A 19,178-nucleotide genomic window follows, 5' to 3' on the forward strand; every position below is an offset into this window, starting at 1 on the left:
TCCCGCACCCCGGGCTCGGGCCAAACGAGCGAAGTGCACGCGCTGGGGAGCCGAGAGCCGCGAGCCCGGAGCGCGAGCCTCCGTCTCCGCCGCGGGGCGCCCCCGGGGGAAGCCCCCGCCGGGTCCCGGCCCACAAGGGGCGGTCCCTAGGCCCGGCCTCCCATTGGCTGCCAGTCGTGTCACCTGCCCGCCGGTGAGCCAGGAGGCGGGACCTGGCCCCTCGGGGCGGCCGGAGAAGGGCCGACATGACCCGGGCCGGGCCCTGGGCCCTCCTGCTCCTGAGCCTGCTGCGGTCCGCTGAAGGTAGGGGTGCGGGAGGCTGCGGGAGGGTGGGGGGCCGCGGGACGCCCTGGGCGAGCGCGTCCAACCTCGGACCCCAGCTCCGAGCAGGGAGGGGCGTGGACCGAGCCTTCCGGCGGCCGCCCGAGCCCGCGCGGCGCTGGTCGCCTTGCCCACTCAGCGGAGCCTTGGACACTCCTTTCCCGGAGAAAACCCTCCGTTTCCGAAAGCCAGCGCAAGAGACCGCTGTAAACAGCTGCATCTACTCCTAGAGTGCGTTTGAGGTCTCCCCGGGTCCTGCCCGCCGCCTTCCCACCGCGCTTGAGCCTCCCAGACCGGTGCCGGCCCGGCCCGCAGTCCGCTCCTGCGGGGGTGCCAGATGCTCCCCGCGGCCCGAGGGAGCGGAGCCCTGGCCAGCCGGTGCCCTGAGGTGACTCTGTCAAGCCGCCTTCTCGCTGAGCCCCCCTGAGGTGGCTGGGGACAAAATACCTGGGGATAGGACCGAACCTCCAGGTCCCAGCCAGTCCCGGGCGATGGTCCTGAAATTGTCCCCCAATATCTTCCTAGAATCAGGCTCACAATGTAAGACCTCGACGGGCCCTTGGACATAATCTAATAATTATATTTAGAGACAACTTTCATTGAGCAACTTCTTTGTGCTGGGCACCGCGTTATCCTATTTAAGCTTTACAGCCCAGGCATCTTATGACGTAGATAGAATTTTCTCCCTTTTCCGTTGTAGAAAACGGAGGCGCAGAGCAATGAAGGGAATTGCCCAAGAAGGAGGCAGACGGGAGACACAGACCAGGAAAGGCAGGCTGAGGCAATCATGGTCGGCCCTGTCTGTGGGCTGGGTGCTTGACACAGGGCTGTCTACCTACTGAGGTCCGCTCAGGGATGCCCCGGCCCCTGGTGCCTCCCAGCAGTGAGCATCTTTGCAGCTGATGAGGGACAGTGTAAGGGAGGGGAGGAGGGGTCCTCTGTCTCCCAGTTTCTCTGTCAAATTCAGTACCTTTCTTGTCTAGACCTAACTGAACTTTCCCCGAGAGATCTTTATTCATTTTATTTTTTTAAATATATTTTTATTGATTTCGGAGAGGAAGGGAGAGGGAGAAAGGGATAGATACATCAATGATGAGAGAGAATCATTGATTGGCTGCCTCCTGCACGCCCCCTACTGTGGGGATCGCCCCTGAAATCCAGGCATGTACCCTGACTAGGAATCAAACCGTGACCTCCTGGTTCATAGGTCGATGCTCAACCACTGAGCCACCAGCTGGGCTCCCGAGGGATTTTTAATTTATGCAACACAAACTGTGGTGTGATGAGTTAGGGTGAAGTTCAGCTAGATCCAGGTTCAAATCCTGGCTCCCACACGAACTAGCTGTGTTGCCTCGAGCGAATGATTCACCGTCTGTCTCCCAGCCTAGTGCTCCCCCCACGGAGGGGAAGTGACACCTTCCCCACCGGTGGTTCGTCCTCAGGGCTGATTGGGGTTTGTGTGTAAAATGCCAAACGCATGTCTGGCAGCTGTTGAAAGCTCAAAAAAGGGCAGCGGCTCTAGCTGCTATTCTCCCCTGTGGCCAAGCTCAGACGTGGGCCTCCTGCCAGTCGTCTGCTGGAAAATCCGGAAGCGGGGACCTGTGGCAGCACCAGCATCCCAGCGAGCCATTTCCAACTCGAGGACACAGGCACCCCTATTGGGGCCTAAAAGGCCAGGGGTAGGGAGCCCAGCTGAGAGCCATCCGTAGAACTGGCCTGTCTCTCCCTAAAGCCCTTCTGTAACCTGTTCTGTAATCTGTACGGATTTCTGTCGGGGGCCAGGCTGCACTTCGGGGCACTGATTCTCCATGGGACCACGAGCGCCTGAAGGGCAGGGATGGAGCTGTTTTCTTCTTTGAAACCTCTGGCACACAGTGGCCAATGGATATTGTTGACCAATAATGGTCCATTGATGTTGGAAGAATAAAGCTGAACAGGCCCCAGGAGGAGGCTGTGTGGTCAAGAGCTCAGACTTTGGAGTAGGCTAGGCCTTGATTTGAATTCTGATTCCACAGCTGAGAGGGCCTCGGTTTCCTCATCCACAATGTGATGATCACGATTAGTACCAAATGCCTAGGACAGTGGTCGGCAAACCGCGGCTCGCGAGCCACATGCGGCTCTTTGGCCCCTTGAGTGTGGCTCTTCCTCAAAATACCACGTGCGGGCGCGCACGTACAGTGCGATTGAAACTTCGTGGCCCATGCTCAGAAGTCGGTTTTCGGCCTGGGCGAGTCTATTTTGAAGAAGTGGCATTAGAACACTCAAGGGGCCAAAGAGCCGCATGTGGCTCTCGAGCCACGGTTTGCCAACCACTGGCCTAGGAGAGTGGGGAGGTTTGAAAGAGGAAATGCAGGCAGTGTAGTTAACATAGTGCCTGGCACATAGGTAGGACACAATACACATTAGCTGCTAGCATCACCACTTCTTAGAGAAGTCAGGGAAGGCTCCCTGGAGGAAGTGACATTTGAATTGAGTCTTTAAAAGATTAGATGATGGCTCTGGCCAGTGTTCTCAGTGGTTAGAGCATTGGCCCACACACCAAAGGATTGCAGGTTTGATTCCTGGTCAAGGGCCCATACCTGGGTTGTAGGTTCCATCCCCAGCCCCAGTTGGGGGCACGTGTAGAAGGCAACCAATCGATGTGTCTCTGTCACATCAATGTTTCCCTCTCTCTGTCTGTCTCTCTCCCCCTCCCTCCCTTCCACTCTCTCTAAAAAAATCAATAAAAAAAATATCCTCAGGTGAGAATTAACAAAAATAAATAAATAAAAGATTAGATGCTGAATACCCGGCAGTCAAAGACACCTGGGTTCAGAGGCATCCCAAAGAATTCAGTGGTTTGAGAAGGTCAAGAAGGAAGATTGGCGCAGCCTAAGAGCCTGTGGGGAAGAGGTCGGCTAGAGGGCCAGACCAGGCCAAGCTGGGCAGGGCCTCACGTACTGTGATAAGGACTGTGGACTTTATTCTGCAGGCAAGGGAAGGGCATGAACTGGGCAGTGGTGTAACCAGATGCATGTGTCAGAAGAGGGTTAGCAGTGGGGCGGAGGGGAAGTGAAGGTGGGCAGGGAAAGCGTCACCCAGACAGTAATGCTTGCTGTTCATGGCTGTTCCCAAAGCGTGCCTGGCGTTCCTTAGGAACAGCCAAAAGGCAGTGTGGCTGGAGAAGAGGAAGCCAGGGGCCGAGGAGTGGGGCAGAGAGTGACAGGATCTGACTTTCACTTGAACTTCTGCGGTTGTGTGGAGACCAGGTTGGAAGCAGGGAGACCCGGTGGAAGGTCTTCAGAATAATCCAAGTTTTCACAGTGTTTGTTCAGACATTTATTGTGCGTCTACTATGTGCAGGGACCATTGCAGGCGGGCTCTGGGGACGTGGCTGGGAACTGGACAGAGCACCTGCTCATTGAGACCCTGGGGCTGTTCCCTCCTGTCGTCCGGGAGACCCAGATGGTCCTGCCCTGTGGTCTACTGGAACCCTCAGGTGGCAGAGTGGGCAGGAGCTCAGGGGCAGGTGGGCTGCTGGGTCTGGGGAGGGTACAAGGCTGCAATACAGCCACTCTGGTGTGGCTGTTACAGGGATCCTGACCCCCAGCCTCCACCATGCCCCCCACGCTTCAGCCACCCAGAGGCTCCTGGTTCCTAAACTGCCTGCCCTGCCACCCTTCAGCTCCGAAAGGCCCAAGTCAGGGTGAGCCAGGAGCTCCGGGCTTCACGGCCTCTTTCTCCCCCACAGGGAGGCCCCCTCTGGCCCCGCCCCAGAACGTGACGCTGCTCTCCCGGAACTTCAGTGTGTACCTGACTTGGCTCCCAGGGCCCGGCAACCCCCAGAACGTGACCTATCGTGTGGCCTATCAGAGGTAAAGGGGAGCCTCCGGCTGGTGGGTGGGAGGCTGAGGGGGTGGCAGGGGTGGGCGGGGCTTCTTCGGGAAGCTGCTTTCCGTGGGGGCAGCATTTGCCGGCTCTCTGGGCCCCTGGGGAGATGGCATGTGGCAGGGACTTGGAGAGGGCGCTGGATGGAGGTCTGGAGGTGGGAATGGTGCTGAGTGGAGAACAGTGCTCAGGTGATAGGCCTGCCAGGGGTGAGGGTGGATCTTTGAGAAAAGTCGGAGCAGGGCTTGGGTGGAGCGGTGAGGGCCAGCGACTGGATTCCTGGGGGCCTGGATGCAGGGCTTGGAGTTGTTCAGGCAGATGAGGGAGGGCAAGGGGGCCTCCTGCAGAGCCCGTGCGGGGCATCACTAGGTGATCACCCTTCTCCCCACGGAACCTGCACAGAGCCTCCTCGCCAGCGTCCTTCCCAACTTGGCAGGCCAGGCAGCCACTACCCACCCAGAGGTAACTGACGGTGCCAGCGGCTTCACCGTCTTTGCACACAGACGGGAATCAGGGGCGGGTCTCTAGTGGGAGAGGAAGCGGATGAAAGCACACGCTCCGGAAGCTTGATCTAGAATTGGTGAGGAGGAGGACCAGGAAGGGGAGCAGGCTGCCCTGGACTCAGGACCCCGTCCGCCGCGGGCTGAGCCTCGCATGAGTGTTTCCCTCTTCCTCCCAGAGTCACCAGCCAGGCGCTGCGCCTCCCCGTTGTAGAGGCGAGGAAACAGCTCGGAGAGCTGCCATGATTTGCCCCAGGAAGCTGGCGACGGAGCCAGAGGAAAATCCCAAGTCTGTCTGACCCCAGAGTTTGTGCTCTTCCTATCCCATCGCCATCCCTCTGCCCATAGCACCCAGATGTGAGTGACGGGGCCTGGCTCGGAGGACAGGCTGCAAGAGAGCTTTCAAAAGAAGGAGCTGTGTAGAGCGGTGTCAGGAGGCAGAGCACCTAACGCGTGCTGTGTGTGTGCTGTTATGTTAGGTCAGCACTGAGCCAATGCATTAAACCTATTTAATCTCCCACGGTCCTTTGAGGAAGGAGGCAGGGGCTCCACTCTGCAGTTGAGGAAACTAAGGCACCACCAGTGTACCTTTTGCTCAGGGTCACATGACTGGAAAGAGTGGGGCTGGGCCCTAACCAGTTTGGCTCAGTGGATAGAGCGTCGGCCTGCGGACTGAAGGGCCCCAGGTTCGATTCCGGTCGAGGGCATGTACCTTGGTTGCGGGCACATCCCCAGTAGGAGGTGTGCAGGAGGCAGCTGATCAATGTTTCTCTCTCATCGATGTTTCTAACTCTCTATTCCTCTCCCTTCCTCTCTGTAAAAAAATCAATAAAATATATTAAAAAAATAATCTTAAAAAAAAAAAAAAGAGTGGGGCTGGGATAAGTGGATTAAAGAGCTCAGAGGCCACCCTCTGGACCTTTGCGATATTTGCCTTCTCATTTGCACTGTTTAAACACCCGTGAGAACTGCAAAATGGTACTATTCTAATTGTATCACTTTTTATTTTGTAGTGGGAATTATTTTATAAAGAGGTGCTTTCTTTATAGTATTGGATCTTCAGGGGTACTTTTCAAATAGGCAAGACAGGATCCATGCTTGATTTTTTTTCCCCCCTTTTATTTACCAGTTTTCAAGATAATGATTTGATTCTCTGTCACCTCCCAAATAGTGATGGACTCCTTTTTCTTTTTATTATTGTTATGAACTCAAGTATTTGAACATGCCCGATGGTTTCAATCTGTGGCAACTTATTCTACTCAGTGAAGCTTGGCCAGCAAAAGGCTCTTCACGTTGGCTCCTGAGTGCTTTGAACTTGACCCCAGTCGCCTTTGATATCTTTTATTGTTATGACAAGATGTTTCAGGCTCCTTTGCACAATTCCTAACCTAAAACCTGAAGTCAGTCACAACCAAGCTTTCTTTATCAAAAGATTTTTAGCCACACTCTTGGTATTCTCTCCGGAATGTGCTTTCTCGCTTCCTGCAATATGCATAAGCTGAGAATTTTTCAAATCTTCCATTTTTTAACCGTTCCTTCTGTTTATTGCTCTTCTCCCTCCTCATTTTACTACAAGCAGAAAGGAGAAACCAGGTTACATCTTTAACACTTTCCATTGAAATCTCCTCAGCTAAACACCCAAGTTCATCACTTCTGACTTCCACTTTCCGAAAAACACTAGAACGAGATTCAGCCATGCTCTTTGCCTCTTTTTTTTTTTTCTACTTGGAAATTTCTACAGGATTTTGATCCAAATTAGTTATTTATAAAAAGACATGTAAGGGACAGTGGTGAAATCTAAACCCAGGCTGAATACTGACATTATGGAATTTTTAGTAATTTTCATAGGTGGATGACAGTCCTGTGGTTCGGCAACTCTTTGCCTCTTTATACCAAGGATCTCCTTCCCTTCAGTTTCCAATAAGACATTCCTCCTTCCCACCTGAGATCTCCCCAGAATCACCTGGAACATCCCTATTCCTACCAACAGTCTTTTCAAGGCAGTCTTGACTTTTTCCAACATGCACCTCAAAACTCTCCCAGCCTCTACCCATGACCCAGTTGCAAAACCACTTCCACATTTTTCAGTATTTGTTACATTAGCACCCCACCATGGTGCCGAAATCTGAGTGTGTCTAACTTAGCTTGCCAGGGCTGCCATAGCAAAATATCATAAACTGGGGTGGGGGCGAGGCTTAAACCACGGAAATTCGTGTCTCGCAGCTCTGGAGGCTGGCAGTCCAAGATCAAGGTGTCGGTGTGTTTGCTTTCTCCTGAGGCCTCTCTCCTTGGCTTGCAGATGGCCACCTCCTGCCCTGGCCTTTTCTCTGTGTGCAAGCATCCATTCTTACTGGTTTAGGAGCCCAACCTTATGACCATATTGAACATTAATAACATCTTCAAAGGGCCTGTCTCCAAATACAGCAGTCTCACCTTATTCGTGGTTTGGCTTTCTGGTGGTTTCAGGTACCCAAAGTCAACCATGATTCAAAAATATCAAATGGAAAATTTCAAAAATAAACAATTCCTCAGTGTTACATGGCACTCCATTCGGAGTAGCGTGATGAAATCTGGCACCATCCCGCTCCATTCCCGGACATGAATCATCCCCTGATCCAGCAAATCCATGCTGTATACGCTGCCCACCTGTTAATCACTTAGTGGCTGTCACATGATCAGTTTGGTTATCGGAGCTAGAGAGATCACATTCACATAACTTTGATTATCATGTAGTGTTATAGTTGTCTTACTTTATTATTAGTTATTGTTACTCTCTTACTGTTCCTAATTTGTAAATTAAATTTTATCAAAGATGTGTATGTATAGTAAAAGAGAAATACATATATATATATATATATATATATATATATATATATATAGGGTTTGATACTATTGGCAGTTTCAGGCATCTACTGGGGGTCTTGGAACATATCCCCCTCAGATAAGGGGGGACTACTATACAGGCATGTTGGGGGTTAGGGCTTCAACAGTGTGGCTTAACCAGTTTGTTCAGTTTGTTCTATATATGTTCATTAGACCAACTTCGATAATTATTTTGTTCATTTTTTATATTTTTTCATTATTTATCTTTGTTTAATTGTTAATTACTTAGCTGTATTAAAAAAAAATTTTTCTCACTATAATTATGGGTTTTCTGTTTCTTCCTGTAGTTGTCTATTTTTGCTCCAAAATATATCCTGAATTCAACCCCTTCTCACCAAGCCTACCACCATTCAGTGATCTCTCGGATCATGGCGGCAGCCTTCTCGCTGGTTTCCCAGTAATCTTCTGAAAACATAAATTAGACCAGTCCCCTATTCAGAACCTTCCCGTGGCTTCCGGTCACACTGAATAAGATCCAGACTCCTTTCCAAGACGGTGCGGCCACCTGCTCTGCCCAGGCCTGTCTCCACCCTCATCCCCGTCTGTGCACAGCTTCCTCCTCCCCTGTCCCCAGGCCTCCTGGCTCTCCTCTGGATCCTTCCCATCAACGGGCTTTTGCTTTTGCTGATCCTTCCCCCGGCCCTCACCTGACGCCCTTCCTGTTGCTGTGGCCTCCGCTGTCCTGAGCCACCTTTAGAGGGCAGCCACTCCCACGTGACCCTGTTGTCGCTGCCTTTGCCAGGATTTACTGGTTAACGTGCTGGGGACCGCTCATCTCCTCCCGCCAGCGTGCAGGTTCCCGAGGGCCTTGTCTGTCATGCATTGCTCGTTCCCCAGGAAGAATGCCCAGAGCTCAGGTCTCTTCTGCGGACCTCGGCGTTCTCAGGAGGTCGGAGTCGTGGGCCTGCGCGTCCCCCTCTGACAGCCACACAGCCCCCAACAGGGTGCCTGGCACCCAGCAGGTGGTCGGTCCATAAGTGCCCGAACGAATAAACATGTGGAAAATGGTTGCTAGTACTCGCAGTAGCAGCCACCATGACACAGGACAGGGGAGGAGCCTGGGGCTCAGGGCTGTTACCTGCATGGGGTCCCCGAGCTGGTGAGGGCCGGAGCCACAGTTCCCACCCGCATGTGTCTCTCCAGAGCCTGAGCTGGAGAGATGGACGGTCGGAGGACAGATGGGTGGATGCACGGGTGAAAGATGAGTGATCCCTTATTCTGTAAGTCCCCGGGTCCCAGGAAGCCGCGTCCATGGCCCAATGCTCCTCTGTTTCCTCCCTCAGCTTTCCAGCAACCCCCAAACAGTGGCGAAAAGTGAGAAAGTGTGCAAGAACCAAAGAGCTGACATGTTCTCTGATGTGCCTGGAGAAGCAGGACCTGTTCAACAAGTTCAAGGGCCGCGTGCAGGTGGTTTCTCCCAGCACCAAGTCCCCCTGGGTGGAGTCCAAGTACCTGGAGTACCTTTTTGAAGGTAGGTCTGTGGGTAAGGGACTGAGTGGGAGGCTCTCTGTCCAAGAACTTGGCTCAGTGGCACTGCTGTGCAACCGTCTGTCTCCCACTTCCCCAAAGCAGAGAGCATGCCTGTCGGGCAGCGCCCCGGCCACAGCCTGGGTCCACGCAGCCTGATTTTGTGGCAGGGAGTTCGGGGAGTGCCACAACGCCACAGTTCAGCTAGTACCTCCTACTAGGATATTTATGATCTTCTATCGAGCACAGCCTTGATCATGAACCATACAGGCATTTATTATACTAGAAGGAAGCAAGTGTGGATGGGGAGAGGGAGGACAAGAAGGGAAGGCGGGTGGGTGGATCAGTGGTTAGAGAGCACAGAAACAAGGCTGGCTGGGGTAGGGAGGGCTGGAAGGAAGGGGAAGGAGAAGAAAAATGAACAAACAAATGAAGGAAGGAAAATAAAGAAGGAAAGATAGATGGAAAGGAAAGAAGGATGGATGGGTGAGTAGAAAAGTAGGCTGAATGGCTAGAAAGGATGGATAGGAAGGAAGGAATGTTGTCTGGGAAGGAAAGATGGGAGGCAGGAACAGGGGCTGTCCTGCTAGAAGAACGATGGATGAACCACTGAATGGTTGTATAGATAGAAATGGAGAGAACGATTCAGAGAGGAGATTGCCTTTTTTTTTTTTTTTAGTTACTTTTTCTGCCTCCTCCTCCCTGAAGCCCCCCTGATTTTCCTGCAGCACACCCTAAGCCTGAATGACCCTTCCGCCTTTTTCTGCCCTCCACTGTGGCCCTGGTCACTTTCTCTCTTAAGTTTTGGTAGTTTTCATATTTCATTTCCCCCTAATTTCTTTTCTTTTTTTAAATATATTTTTATTGATTTCAGAGAGGAAGGAAGAGGGAGAGAGAGATAGAAACATCCACGATGAGAGAGAATCATGGATCGGCTGCCTCCTGCAAGTCCTCCACTTGGGATTGAGCCCACAACCCAGTCATGTGCCCTTGACTGGAGTCAAACCCGGGACCTTTCAGTTCACAGGCTGACGCTCTATCCACTGAGCCAAACCGGCTAGGGCTTCCCCTAATTTCTTTTCAGTTCCTGCAGGTCAGGATCCATGGAGGCCCCATCTCCCTATTACCCTCAGCTCCTTGCCCAGAGCGTAATACATCGTCACTGTGCCCTGGACTCTGACCTGCAGCACTGTGAGATAATAGATGTGGGTTGCTTTAAGCCACTAAGTGTGTGGTGATGTGTTAGAGCAGCCATAGAAAACTGGTACATAAGGGCAGGATTCTGGCAGGCCAGTGGTATGTGAAGGTACAAGGGACAACATGAACAAAGGCAGGTTCACTATGAGCTTGGCCTGGTCAGTTCCCCTCTCTAAGCCTCAGTTCGCCCTTCTGTAAAATGGGGCTAGTGATATCCCCTCCGGGGACACGGCAGGGCTTAAATAAAATGGCTAGGAGGCTCCGGATGCACAGAAGGTGTTTGACAAACACGAGTGCCCGGTCCCCCTTTCCAGAGCAGCTCTCTGGGCTGGGCGAGGAGCAGGCTCACCTGGAGGCGGGGCAATGGGCGCACGGTGGCCTCAGTGCGTACTGACAAGTCCTGTTCTGTTCCTGCAGTGGAGCCAGCCCCACCCATCCTGGTCGTCACTCAGACAGAGGAGGTCCTGAAGGCCAATGCTACCTACCAGCTGCCCCCCTGCATGCCCCCATCGGACCTGAAGTACGAGGTGGATTTCTGGAAGGAGGGGACTGGGAACAAGGTGGGAAGCCCCTTTCCTGCCCCCTACTTGTGCCCCCTTCCTCCACGGCCCGAACAAACCTCGGTGCTCCTCACCCTCCCAGCCTACTACCTGCACGCCTCCTCCAGGAAGCCTTCCTGCATACCCTTCACCTTGGCATATCCCTGCCCTTCTCCACCTAAGAGGCCAAGTACAGGGCATCCTGTCCCTGTGCCTGATAGGTGGTAACAGCACAGCCATTTTCTAACTAATATATGGTTTAAATTATGAAACCTGTTGGGTTTTTGTTGGTTTTTTAACAATAAAATCTGATTGAACTATGGTGAGCTACAGGAGGCCTTCTTGCCAAGCCACTGGATTCATTACAGAAAAATCAGAAAACACACATGAGCTCTAGAGGGAAAACCAGAAGTATCAGAGGTGACCACAAATACGTCTTTGGTGTCTATCCAGTTTCAGACTTGTTTTCTGTGGGTGCATGTGTGTCTGTCTGTCTGTCTGTCTGTATTTATGGCAGGGTTGGCAAACTTTTTCTGTGAAGGGCCAGATGTAAACATTTGTGGCTTTGCAGACCCTGTAGTCCAGCGGTCGCCAACCTTTCGCACCTCACGGACCACCCGTTGGCGACCGCTGCTAGAGTCTGTCACAGCTACTTCGCTCTGCATCTGGAACACAAAAGGACCCAGAGACGATATGTAAATGCACAGGCTTAGGTGTTTTCCAGCATAACTTTTTAAAAAGCTGGCAGCCAGGTCTGCCCACAGGCTGTACAGTTGACTGACCCCATCCTTACTCGTTTTTTCTTTCACTGAACCAACATCCACACTCCTGACCTCCTGCGTCCTCTGCTTCCCAGGATGTACACCATTTGATGTGGTCCATGCCTTCAAGAACCTTACAAATACTCTAGATCAGTACTCTCCAATAGAAATGTAATGCAGCCCTGGCCGGTGTGGCTCAGTTGGTTGGGCATCATCCTGTGCACCAAAAGGTTGCCGGTTCAATTCCTGTCGGGACACATGTCTGGATTATGGGCTCTATCCCTGGTAGCGGGGGTGTAGGAGGCAGCCCATAGATGTTCCACTCTCGCATTGATGTTTCTCTCCCTTCTCTCTCTCTCTCTCTCTCTCTCTCTCTCTCTCTCTCTCTCTCTCTCTCTCTCTCTCTCCCTCTCTCTCTCTCTCTCTTCCTCTCCCTCTCCCCTATCTCAAAAATCAATACAAATATTTTTTAAAAGAAAAGAAATGTAATGCAAGCCTGATATGTAATTTTAAATGTTTCTTGTTAAATTAAATAAAAAGAAACAGTTGAATTTAATTTTCATAATAGACTTTATTTCATCCAATAGAATGTTATCGTTTCAACATGTAATTAATGTAAAAGTTATTGAGATACTTGACATTCTTCTTCCCTTAGTCTTGGAAAGCCAATGTGTATGTTATACTCCGAGCCCATCCCAGTTTGGACTGGCCACACTTCAGGTGCTCGGGAGCCACACGTGGCCAGTGGCTACTGCATTGGACGGGCGCCCAGGAGTTTTCTGGGTCTGTGATGCCCCCCAAATAAGTTGGGGTGCCCTTGGGGCAGGAAGTCTGAGGGATATGCCCCTCAAAGTGAAGACCAGCAGGCCCTGGGCAGGGGGCAGGGAGTGACCCTGAATGGCAGGGGGCAGGGGGCAAGGGGCAGGGAGTGACCCTGAATGGCAGGGATGCTTTTGAACCCAGACCATCTCTACCTCGAAACTCAGCAGAAAAGAAGCCAGATAGTGCTGGGAAGTGCTTGAACACTTGAACTTGATTGCAGGAAAAGAAGTTGCAGGATCACAGCTGCCAACCCCACCCCATCCTGGCTGTGCAGAGCCGGTTCCCACAAGTCTGCTCACCTCTGCTTCTTTCTCCAAACAGACCCGATTTCCAGTCACTCCCCATGGCCAGCCGGTCCAGATCCCCCTCCAGGCGGATGCCAGTGGGTACCACTGCCTCAGCGCCAGAACCATCTACACCTTCGGTGACCCTAAATACAGCGAGTTCTCCAAGCCCACCTGCCTCTCCCTGGGGACCCCAGGTGGGTGCACAGCGGGACAGCGTCGAGAGCTTCATAATGTGGTGGTTAGGAGCATGCGTCTAGAGACAGGCTCACCTCGATGAAAACCCCGGCTCCACCACACCCACTGTGTGTCTTTGGGCAGCTTCCCTAACCTCTCTGAATCCTGGTTTCCGCAGTCTGGAGCATGGGTTTATTCTTATGAGGACTGAGACTAGGATGAGGTGTGAACAAATAAATACATAGGATTGTGTGTGGACGTGAAGCCCCCAGGACGGATGCAGTCGGTAAACCGCAGCCGCTGTTGTTGGTTCTTCATCCTTCTGATTTTTCCTAGGGGTCCACTGGGCATTCCTGGTGCTACCACCAGTGCTGCTGCTGCCGCTGATGGGTATTGCCCTGGGCTGTGTGATCTGGAGGAGCTTCACAGCGAACCCCTGGTTTCAGCGGGCAAAGATGCCACAGGCTCTGGTACGGCAAATCTGGGGGCGTGCGCCAGAGCAAGGGAGTGGGGCTAGACTCAGCGGTCGTTCAGACGGATTAGCAAGGTGGCCAGACTGCAGAACCTCTCCTTTCCTTGTATCTAAATTTCCACTATCAGTAACTCATTCCTTTGGCACCAAATTCACATACCTGGGAGGGAGAAGCGCCTCAGGTCCCTGTTAGTTAAATCATTTCATCTCTGCTCAGGATTTGTCAGGTGCTGAGAGCAGACCCCCAGCCTTGGGACTCAGGAGAGATGCCCAAAAAGGGAGGGGAGGAAAGGGTGCCCAAAGGGGGAGACTTAGAAGGGTCCCCACACTTAGTTCACAGTCTACCCCCGGTGAGTCTGGCCAGGCCGACCCTGGAGTTCCCTCGCTGTCTGCTGGCTCACTCCCTTGGCATGTGGAGGCCAGCTGAGGCAGGGGAGCCTGGTGAGGTCAGGTGGGTCGGGCTCATGCAGGAAGCTGGGCCATACGTGAGGCTCCGTGGGCACTGGGCTGGGTGGGGGCTTCGAGGATGAATTCTGAGTGTCCCTGCCATGTGGGAGAGAGTATTTGTTTAAATCCTCACCTGAGGAGTAAGGATATTTTCCCATTGATTTTTAGAGAGAGTGGAAGGGAGGGAGTAGGAAAAGAGAGAGAGAGGAGAGAGAGAGAAACATTGATGTGAGAGAGACACATCAATTGGTTGCCTCCCACATGTGCCCTGACCAGGGGTGGGGATCGAACCTACAACCCAGGTACGTGCCCTCACCAGGAATCGAATCTGAGACTCTCCGGTGTGCAAGCCGATGCTCTAACCATTGAGCAATGCCAGCCAGAGCAGGGAGGAAGCATTTCTAAAGTTCTTTCCAGCAGCTAGCACCTGCATCCTGGGGGCTGTCTCTAGCCTCTGGTGTCTACTCGGCCCATGCACGTGGCAGGCTGCAAGTGCCAGGGAGGGGGCACTGCCTCCACCCCCCCCCCCCCACCCTCACCTCATGGCACTGCTCTGGCCGCCCGAGTCCCCAGCAGGGTTAAGCTCCAGCTGCCTTAGATGTCCCTTGCCTGATGACACCCATCTTAGTGGCAGCTCCCCCACCCGGTCTAATTTGCTCACTTCCTGTTGGCCTTTCCCGGGATCACTTCCCGGAGAAACGATGTCCGTGTGCGTCCTTGTCCCAGGGCCTGTTTCCAGGGAATCCCGGTTAGAGCAGTCACGCTTCGGGAAAGCCTGACCTTCTGCTCTTGTCTCCCCTCCCCCAAATCAGGACTTTTCTGGACACAGATACCCCGTGGCAACCTTTCAGCCCAGTGGCCCAGAGTCCCTGGAGGACTTGACCCTCTGTCCCCAAAAGGAACTGACCAGAAGGGTCAGACGGACCCCTAGAGTCAGGGCCCCAGCCACCAGTCAGGCCGGATCAGAGAAGGACAGTGCCAAGGAGGACGACGAGGAGGAGGAGGACGCAGACGACAATGTCATCGTCCAGCCCTACATCGTGCCCCCCGGTTTCCTGGAGCAGGAGCACCAGACCCCGGGGCGCTCGGAGGCAGGGGTCCAGGTCGAAGGCTGTCCTGCTTGCGATTCTTCAGACGGAAGCTGGGCCAGCACTGGCGGCTCCTCCCTCTTGGAGGAGGCTGGGTCCTCTGGCTATTTGGCCAAGAAGGGGCCAGGCAGAGGGCCGGGCAGGAACAGGTGTCCGGAGCCTCTCCCAGTCCCCGAATTCTCCAAGGACTCGGGTTCCCTGGAAGAGCTCCAGAGAAGCAGCATCTCCTGGGCCAACTGGGGCTCCTCCACACCGAGGCTGGAGCTGGTGCCCGGGGAGCCTCCAGTTTCTCTTCGGACCCTGACCTTCTCCTGGGACAGCAATGCCGAGGAGGAGGAGGAGGAGGAGGAGGAGGAAGAAGAAGAGGAAGAGGATGGAGGGGAATCAGAAATTGAGGACAGTGGTGCTGGAAGCTGGGGCACCGACAGCCTCCAGCGGACCGGAGCCAGGAGTAGGACGCTGGGACATTACATGGCCAGGTGAGCTGCCCCCCAGCTTCCTGCCGGATCTGGTGCTACTGAGCTTCCCAAGGGCCCAAGACGCCACAGAGACTTGAGAGCCTGGGAGCATGGTCCTGGGGCAGCCGTTGTTCCTGCAGCGCTTCCAGAACCCCAGCTAGAGGCTGTCTGTTGGTCGGGTTGAGCAGTAAGAAGCCACCCATCCTGTGGCCCAGCAGCCCTGGGCTGAGCCACAGAGGACTAGAGGAAAGGATGGGCTGAGGTCAGGTCACCCCACTGTCCCTGGACAACACGAAACAGGTGAGACCAGGTCAGAGTGGGCATCTAGGGCCGACACCACCAGGGCCATCCGGGGTGGGGAGAGGACATTCGGAGGCACAGCTGTATCAGAGCCTCCTGCCTTTCGCTGGCAGCCTCCTCCCCGAGGCTGGGCCTCCTGACGCCTGGGTCCCCTAGGGCGGGTCCCCGTGAGGAAAAATCTAGTTGGCAGAGGGTGCTGGAGGTGAAGGGAAAGGGCGGCCGTCATTCAAATCCCAGTCTCCAGCCGTGGAATTGCACAGGTTTACCCTCAGGTAGACCAGAGGCCAAAACCCGGTTCTTCCACTTCCTGGTTGCGTGACCTTGAGTAAGCCGCTCTCCTTCTCCTGGATTTCCTGTCTACGACTCCCACCTGGGGCGTGGGGAGGGTCCTGAGAGAGAGGTGTGCAACACGGCCTGCTCTCTCTTCTCGGTGGCGGTAGGCTTCTCCGTCTGCCCAGCCTCTGAGGAGACCTCTGGGCATCTCCCACCTGTGACCCTGGGGCTCAGAGCACCCGGAAGCATTCACCCCTTAGCTTGTCTAACTTCTCATCTACCTCATGTCTTCCACCTTCACTGTCTCCACCCCCTGGTCAAGGAATGGAGTTCTCAGAAGCCAGAGCCCAGCCAAGGGGGACCTCCCTCTTCTCAGTAAAAAACCAAATGGTCCGTCTTGCAGGGGGGTCTGATTTGTTGGGGTGGGGTCGCAACCTGGCAGGGAGTTGGCCTCGTGGGCTGCGATCCCTGTTGCAGACAGCACTTTGGTTGACGGTTGTGGTTCTAAGAAACCCCATCTTCCTTCTCGTTATGGAGAACCTTCTGGAAACAGGTTGTTACTGGTAGTGGTGGTATTCACTTTGTTAACCTACACCCATCAGTATTGGATGAGCATCACTGTGTGTTCACCCAGAGGGAACAAGATCTTGTTAGGAGAAGCTGAAATGTTGACTTCCTGTGTGTGTCCCTAAGGGTGAGATCTTTGGTCTGTGGCCCGCTGGCCCACCCCTGTTATCTTGGCCATGTCAGCAAAGTGCTGAGGTCACAGCAAGGACTTCCAAGGGGCATGAAGCTGGCAGGAGGCCTTCGCTGCTGGGACTCACACACATACACACACGCGTGCACACGTGTGTGCATTTCTGTGGGGTGGAAGTTGTCCACCTCGCTGAGCACAGAGGGGGGAGAATAAACTGAAGCCTTATTGCTGGGCGAGGCTGGACTCAGGGCCAGCTCCCAGGCAAATGCCCAGACTAAGGCTGATGTTCTTTCTGATTCACTGATCTGATCCCCAGCTCCCCCTAATCTGCTGTGTTCCTTCCAGTGTGTTCTATATTATTGCTCTGTCATTCTTTACTTCCGACTGGTCTTTTTTCGTAGTTACCATATCTTTTCTCATGCTGTTGAGCATCTTCGCCATCATTATTGTAAACTCTACAGCTGATAAATTTCTGATCTCCATTTCATTTAGCTCTTCTGGAGAATGCTCTTGTTCTTTCATTTGGGGGGTGATTTTTGTCTCCCCATTTGGCTGCCTGTTTGGGTTTGTGTCTGTGTATTAGGTAGATCTGCTATGGCTCCCAACCTCTAGTGCAGGACAGTGTCAGACGCTGTTTGTGACTGGCCTGAGTCCCCTGTTGGGCGCTCTCAGCAATCCACAGCCTCTGGCTCCCTCTGCTGGTGCTGGTGCCTTTGGAAAGGACCGAGATGCGCACCAGGGTCTGCCTTTCCTAGCCCCGGCCCGAAGGAGATCAGGCCAAGACTCAGAGCCTCTGGACATCCACCTGTCTGCAGTCTGATTGTTATTCTCCGAGTCAAGAGGGCGCCTGCATTTCCAGCCTCTGCTGGCAGACGGCAACCCTGCTGCTCTGCACAGCCAGCTGTTCTGTGGGCGCCTTTCTCAGTTCTGGCACTCTGGGCCGGGGAGCCCAGCTCGGGGTTTAGACCCCAGCGTTCTCAGTGGGAACCCCCACAGCGGAGACATCTCCCAGGGACTTCAGCTGCTGTCTGTGGGCGCCGGCCAGCCCGCTCGCTCCTCAGCCCCTCCTGGCGGTCTCTATGCCGTCTCCACTTTCCATCCTTGCTTCTCAGGGTTTTTCTCCAGCTCGTCCCCAGTTGATTTTTCTGTAGTTTGGTTATATTTCCAGTTTGGTCCACTTACTTCGCCGCCATGTTTAATCTCTGATCAATTCTGACTTTCTTCCAACCCAGCGGAGCCGCTTCATGAAGGAAAACGTCATGAAGTGTGGTGTTTTTAAAAAAAAACAAAAAACGAAGAGCTATGATCACTCTGGTGTAGGAATCACTTTCTATTATTAAGCCTTGGTTTTTAAGCTTTTTTTTCCCAAAGTTTAATTTCAGAGATAAGCTGAGCTTTTTAGTAATTCTAAATTTCAGCTCCTTATTAAATCATTAAAAACGGTGGGAAACATTCGGATAGAGCATGACAAACAATGTAGTAACCTGGCAGGTGTATGCTCAGCACTTCACTGTTTGCAAAGCCTTTCACAGACACAGTCCGGGACCACGCTCAGGGCCAGCAGGCAAAGAGCGCCTGCTGCCTCGGGTTCAAGCAGCACTATTCTTCAGAGCACAGTTGACTTTTTAAAAATTATGTATTGACCATGTAATTCATTTTTTAAAATATATGTTTTTATTGATTTCAGAGAGGAAGGAAGAGGGAGGGAGAGAGTAGCATCAATGATGAGAGAGAATCATTGATTGGCTGCCTCCTGCACGCCCCCTACTGGGGATCGAGCTTGCAACCGATCGAGCTTGCAATCGAGATGCCCTGACCAGGAATCAACTGTGACCTCCTGGTTCATAGGTTGGCACTCAACCACTGAGCCACACCGGCCTTGGCTCTGGAAGGAGTGAGGGGTGCTGACCCATCCTGCACAATTGAAAGTTCACACACAACTTTTGAATCCCCCCAAAACTTCAGTCATACCTCAGAATCCGTGGGGAATTGGTTCCAGGACACCCCCACACACACACAGATAGCAAAATCCACACATGTTCTAACCCCTTATAATAAGTGGTGTAGAACAATGCATATAGTCACCCCTCCGCATCCGTGAATTCCCAACCATGGATCAAAAATACTGTTTTCCGTCCACATTTGGTTGAATCTGTGGATGCAAAACCCAGGGATATGGAGGGCCGATTGCAAACAGGGGTGGGCCAAAGTAGGTTTACTGTGGCAATGCAATAAAAAATAATACAAGAACAAATTCTGTGTTTTGCGGACTCACAATTGTATTTATTGATAAAAACCACCTGTATGTAAATGGACCCGTGCCGTTCAAACTCGTGTTGTTCAAGGGTCACCTGTACTGAGCTTATATATTATTCTTAGATTTTTGTATTTATTTCTAATTTTCTATGTTTATATCATATTTAAATAACGTCTTAATGCTTGTTGGTATCCTGTTTTAAATAAAGAGCTCTATTTTTTGGAGAAAAAAGGCAGAACTGAATGGAAAAACGTGTGCTCTTATTTCTCAAAGGCTCCTCATCTAGCTGTTTGGACTACAAGGGTCTTGGGTTGGGTCCCCCGCCGCTGACCCAGAGACCAGGATTTGGGGTACAAAGCCCTGCTGTC

At 52.8% G+C, this 19,178-nt stretch overlaps 1 protein-coding gene across 1 annotated transcript; it reads left to right on the forward strand.

Annotated features, from left to right (window-relative positions):
* The first annotated feature begins 213 nt into the window (after positions 1-213).
* IFNLR1 (interferon lambda receptor 1) lies at positions 214-19,014 on the forward strand. Its single transcript, XM_079777520.1, has 7 exons — positions 214-303; positions 4,052-4,175; positions 8,855-9,042; positions 10,653-10,795; positions 12,679-12,838; positions 13,155-13,288; positions 14,550-19,014. Exons 1-7 carry the CDS (start codon positions 246-248, stop codon positions 15,306-15,308), a joined length of 1,566 nt encoding a protein of 521 aa, XP_079633646.1. The 5' UTR covers positions 214-245; the 3' UTR covers positions 15,309-19,014.
* Positions 19,015-19,178: the final 164 nt, after the last annotated feature.

This window comes from Cnephaeus nilssonii (genome assembly GCF_951640355.1).
Source record: "Cnephaeus nilssonii genome assembly, chromosome: 7".
NCBI lineage: Eukaryota > Metazoa > Chordata > Mammalia > Chiroptera > Vespertilionidae > Cnephaeus > Cnephaeus nilssonii.